We start from the raw sequence: 6,000 nt of genomic DNA on the forward strand, positions 1-6,000 counted from the left end.
AGTATCCGCAGACGGAGAGTAAATAACTCCCTCAGCTGGGAGGAGACGGAGCGTTCAGCGCTGCCTGAGGTGCCGGAGGCTCTGACGTTGGGCTCTGTGTTCAGGCGGCGCCGGGCCCGATCTGCGCTCAGCGGCCCCAATTACCGCGGACGCGGCGATTAGCGAGCCGCGGCGCGCGGCGATTAGCGAGACGCGGCGCGTAGGCCGGACCCGCTGCGCGGTTGCGCTGACTTCAGGGCCACGAGCCTGCCGCCGGTGCTATAAAAAGACAGGCAGCAGCGGTAAGCTTACGTAACGGCGCACGCTGTCGCCCATCAATATTGCATCGGCCACAGGCAGGAAGTGGGTACGGCTGGGGAGAAAAGGCTCCTTCCCCCGCACACGTACCCTGACATCTATAAATAACACACCAGGTAGGCAATGAGGGGGGATCAAAACCAAGCCTCTCCATTAACCACTCAACAAAAGCACACATACATGAACGCGCACTGTACAGGCCACGAACACGCACTGCACAGGCACATGAGTGAATTGTTTGTGTGGGGCTACACAAAAACATCAAATTAAACCGCTGTAGCCTTCATTAATCTGGCAACAAGGCGTCGGATATGAATAATGAAGACAGAAGACTGTTGTTAGTGCACCTCCATCTACACTTCACTGTTATAGGACAATAAGGGCAGGAGATCACCATTGCGATAAAGCTGTTAATTGTATCTCAACAAACACAAGCAGGTGCATGCAATAATGAAGACCCCCACTACGTGTTTGATTGGAGTTAATGAAGCATTTCAGTCAGTGGGCATCCTGAAGGCGCCATTGCTGAACACAAATATAGCTGTTTTCAGACAGCATTTAAACAACATGCAGCAAGACTGGAAACATGTCAAGAGCCATCTTCAACGCTTGCCAATTTCAGAACAAGTTTCTAAAGGTTAATATCTAGCAGGCCTGGGAAATCTCCCAAATAAATATACCATTCCATAAAAAAATAAAAATTCAAATATCCCACTTGTAGCAATTACTTGACAAGGCCACACTCTAGCAGACTTTCCAGCAATTCATCTCGGATAGATCTGCTTCAACAGTTCTATGAATCATTTCTACAGAGTCCGCTCATTGGAAAAAAGGAGACCGATGACTCAGATACAAGATACAATGTATACTCTCTACATACAGAAGGCAAAGCTGCAAGACGGTCTTTGAATCCTGATGTCTCACTGGAACCTACCATTTCTGAACAGAAATAACGAATTCTAATGTGCTGTGTTTTCAGACTTGTGGAAATCCAATTCAGCCAGATAACCTTGTTAATTCATGGAAAAGTATTCAGTTAAGAGAACACTCCGAGCTCAGCCAGAAAATGGAAAATGAGCGCTATGGTCTCCTCAAGTGGAACAGGTCTACATCAAAAACATTATCTTTTTTATAATGAGTTCTGAGTTGAAATGATCTTTTGATCGATAGCTGCTTCATGGAGGCTGAGAGGTACTTGTGCTATGGCACAGAGTGAATGAAAAGTAAATTACCAAAGGCTTGTTCTGCACACCCAACACTGCAGCATTGCATATTTTAGAGACTGCATGTCTGGTCCTCTGACCCCTGAGCTGGAGGGAACACTTTACCGCACAATTACAAGTGTAACATTCAGCAGAGTTCCACAGATGCTGAAGAGAATGTTTCGCACTTTCTTTGTTGCCCTCCCTTTATCATTCTCTTTCTCTCACTCTCTCTCACTCACTCTCTCTCTCACACCCACACACACACAAACACATGCAAGCACAAACACACGCAAACACACATACACACACACACACACACACTTGCACACTCGGCATCACATCTCCCGCTGTCCTTCCCCCTGCCAGAGAGTGCGATGCGAGTGCATGGGGTGAGAGGGTCTGGCCCTGCAGCCGTCTCCAGGCACTGTGATGGGATAAGTGCCCCCTTCAGCGGCAGGGCCCGCCCCGGCACATGGAGAGGGGGGTAAATTACAGAGTGCGGCGGCAGCGGCAGCGGCAGCTGTGTCACACAGCCTCCATACGCAGCCAGGAGGCAGACCTATTAATCCTGGAACAGGCCTTTGAAACGTAAACTCAAGGTCAGCGTCAACTCTTTTGTTTCTCCCTCGGTGTTGTTGCGGCTGACATGAAACTTGCAGCGAAGCAAAACCCAGCGACAGAAGTTCAGCCACGATGACGCACCAAAGGAAAGAGCTTTAACAAGAACGGGGCAGGGAGGGAAGACTGGTTTACATCTGGGGTGGCAGGTGAACTGTAGTCCTTAACCCAATAATGAGTCCAATTAAACAATTAGGAACTAAGGCAGAATGAAACCCAAAACCTCAAAAGACCTCGAAGACCAGAACCATGTTACAGAGTAACTGCATTATGCAGAAAAAACACCTTGGTGTCTGTACTCATTTACATAATTAACAATAAACTGATGCTAAGTGCGGGAGAACATATTGTCTATTAAAATAAACCGGTTCTCGAGCATTTCACTGTCCTGATTTGAGTATCCGCAGCTGCTCCACAGACAGGAAGTCCAATGAGAAGAGAAAGTAAATAAAAGTTGCATTATTATGAATTATAGATGTGCCTGGTGAGGCTCAGCCTACAAGTGGATGTCAGTGACCTATTAATAGAAAGTGCTCGCACAAGGCACGACTAAATATAAGCGTTGCGCTTTCCGCACACACAGTCCCTGAAGTAAACTGAAAAAAAGGTCACCCTGTTAAAAATTTCCTGTTGGAAACAAGGGTGGATGCATTTGAATCCACTCGTAATGTGTTGTCCGCTGGTGACGATTAAAATCAATCTTCAGAGCAGCCATTTGGCGTGTCAGTAACAGTTGCTTGAAAGTACAGAGTGAACGAGGCGCTCGCTCACAGTGAGAATGTGGGCTGCTGCCAGTGACACACTGAAATAAAAATGACCTCATTCTTAGCAAAGAGCCCACATAAGAACACCCAAGTGAAACTGATCCACACATCAAATAGCAAATAAGTGCCCCCTGGCTGAGAAGCTGGCATGTGAGGAGCAGAGACCTGCCTTTCTCTGGTGGAAAGGCTGTGTTATGACAGTGTCACTGAGTTACTCAAAACGGGGTGTGTAAAAAAAGCTGGCTTGGGAATGTGGGGCTTTTGCTACATGCTAATTTATAATGTGATGTAATGGGAGGAGCAAACAGCATTGAGAACGTGAGGATCCGCTCTCATCTCCACCGCAATGCCAACTCTCTGATGCAGCAAGTCCCGTCCATGTTCTGGGGCCTGCCATGTTCTCATCCACAGCACTTAAATACTCACGTTTTTCAGTGGTCCGGCTAACCTTCAGTTAGCTGTGTTAGCGTAGCACATAGGAAAACTCCCTGCCCCTCCCCCTACCTTTGAAACACCAGGGCCCCATGCCTGGGTCACGACAAGGACGTCCTCACCGTGCCCTCAGTATTGATTCATGCTTTAATCTCTGCACGGCTTAGACCCGAAACTGACGGCTGCACCTGAGTGCATTCCGGTGACTTCACCGCAGGCAGAGTGTACGGAAGAAACTAACAAATGGGACAACCGGGCCGCGTCCACGTCCCCAAAAAACGCACAACAGCAAAAACAAGAGAAAGTGCTAAATCTGACTCACCTGTTGAACGGTGGCCGTGGAGACAGGGCAAGGGTCGGCAGCACACGGAGAGAAGAGAGAAAACACAGAGAAAAAGACTCACGTTAACTCTTGGCAGACACGGCATACAGATTTAGGCTGCGGCTTAACGAGTCGGCATTCGTGATTAGAAACATTCCGGCAGGTTAATGAAAGATCCACACAGAGGAAACGACAGGTTTGTCAGAAGCAGAAATGGCATTAAAGGTGTATTTGAGGGAATTGAGGGTGTTCTTTTCTGTGCAGAGGATGAACCTTCATTCCCGAGGTAGATGAGATTCTGCAGCAGCTCAGGTGGATACATAAAGACAAGCAAGAGAAACGGAGTGTTAGAAGGACCTGGAGTGACGCAGAGGAACAGGAGCACATACAGTTCTCACAGGGAGGAGCTGCATTGTTGAGAGACAGGGCTGGTGACACTGAGGCCTTCGGTCTCACACTGCAACCTCAAAGCTTCGGATTAGTACACCAACATACAGTTAATGAATGCAGCCAACTGTGTGAAAGAGAGGAACCCCGTACATTGTGAAAGCCAAATCAAGCTATCCGGGGTGCCACATGCACAGTCACATAGAGAGAGACACAACGTGGTAGTTTCCTCTTAAGAGACAGTGTTAGTGATTGGACAGGCCGGTATCCCGGACCAGCCCCACACAGCCATGCCAGGGCTGGCTCCCCCAAATCCAGGCTCCAATCTCACAAACCTTCTGCCATCAAGGGGTCCCCTGGGGGGGGCTCCTGGAGCTCCGACAGGATGGGGAAAAAGGGCACGGCCGTGGGGTTCAGGTCCGAGTTCGGAGCGGGGAAGGGGGCAGCCAGCGGGGAGAGTGAGCTGACAGCCGGAGGAGTTGAGGCGGAGGGGCTGAGGACTGGCGAGGTCGGACTCTTTGAGGAGGAGGAGCGGGATTTTTTCGGCTGTTTCCGCTTTTGGCCTGCAGCCTCTTTCGGCTCTTTAGGAGAGGACGCGGGAAGGAGGCCTTGGGTGTCTTCAGGGTGCTCCTCTGACAGTGGGGATTCAAGAGTAAAGCTGTCCATATGAGAGGGTGTTAAAGGAGGAGACAATTCCCCTTCAACAGGTATGAGAGTGGAATCTTTCGTAGTTACATGGATGTTGTCTTTGCTAGACGTTTCTGATGAGGGAGCAGGGGCCATTTTACCAGCGGGGGCCTCAGGTTGTGGAGAGGTGCTGGTTGAAAGAGGAGACTCTATAGACAATGGTGGGGAAGAGGGCACAGGCCCAAATGAGGCCTTCTGGCTGGGCATACCCTGGGCCTGTTCACCTTTAGGACTGGGAGGGAGAGCCTCGCTATCTGTGGAAGGAGGGGTGTCAGCAGTAAAAAGATCTGAGGGAAGAAAGGACAAGCCTTCTTCGGCCTTCGCCGGAGTGGGGCTACCGGCTGCTAAGAGGGGGGCCACAGGGGTGCCTGTGCCACCTGCGGAAAAGGAATTCTCCAGACCGGGTGACTGTGGGGGGGTCTCTTTGGGCGAGGGGCCTGTTCCCAGACTGGGAGATATGGCGGTGGGGCCAGCAGGGAAGGGCTCAGGGCTCAGTGAGGAAGCGGGAAAGGAGGCTGTGAGAGAGAACAGGTCCTGAGTGAGGGAGGAGGGCATGCTGGGAATGAGGCCGTCATCCAGGCCGAGCGGGTGGGAGTCCTCGGTGAGGCAGACGAGGGGGTCCTGCATTCCGGGGCCGGAGGTGTCCATGGCCTGGGGGCGGCTGAGGGAGGGCGCCAGCAGCTCCGCCGCTATCTCTTGGGAATGAAAGCCCGGAGTGGAAAGGGCCGGATCCTGAAGCACAGCCCATTCTTCCGGAAACTTCTTTCTGCTCCTCCCCTTCTTGCCCCTGCCACCTCCTCTTCCCCAGTCTTCGCGTTCCCAGCCCTCCTCTCTCCGAGGGGAGGGTCTGCGGGGGCTGTCGGTTGGCAGGGTGTTCTCGCCCAGATTATCCGCGGGGCCCCTGTTCTCCAGGAGATCGTACACTTCCTCCCGGGGCCTCCTTTTCTTCTTCTTCTTCTGCTGCTGCTTTCTGTCGGCCACCTCGCTCTCCCTCTCGTCCCCCGCCCCCATGCTCTGATGGTGGGGCCACTGGGGGTCCAGGGGGCTCTCAGCCAACTGGCTGGCATGGCGACTGATCACCGTGGATACGCTGGGGGTGAAAGTCAAGTCCGACTGCAGCCCGCCGTGGACCTCCCAGGGGTCACCCAGGAGTCCTCGTGCACAAAGAGGGAAGAGAGAGTTACAGTGATGAGACCTGGACACACCCCTCTGATGTAGCTCCCATCATTAATAGATTACAAGGCTTACACTAAAAAATACAAATCCCAGAATCTCTAATTAAATGTGC

The 6,000-nt window shown here is 51.5% G+C and overlaps 1 protein-coding gene across 9 annotated transcripts in view; it reads right to left on the reverse strand.

The window, feature by feature from the left end:
- Positions 1 to 6,000, reverse strand: part of LOC135252777 (microtubule-associated protein 4) — an 87,789-nt gene that overhangs the window by 43,766 nt on the left and 38,023 nt on the right. For all 9 annotated transcript variants that reach the window (XM_064331262.1, XM_064331265.1, XM_064331264.1 and 6 more), the window contains one exon: positions 4,361 to 5,866. In XM_064331262.1, coding sequence (XP_064187332.1) covers positions 4,361 to 5,866 — 1,506 coding nt within the window. The remainder of the gene's footprint in view (positions 1 to 4,360; positions 5,867 to 6,000) is intronic.

Source organism: Anguilla rostrata, chromosome 4, assembly GCF_018555375.3.
Source record: "Anguilla rostrata isolate EN2019 chromosome 4, ASM1855537v3, whole genome shotgun sequence".
In the NCBI taxonomy this organism is placed as follows: domain Eukaryota; kingdom Metazoa; phylum Chordata; class Actinopteri; order Anguilliformes; family Anguillidae; genus Anguilla; species Anguilla rostrata.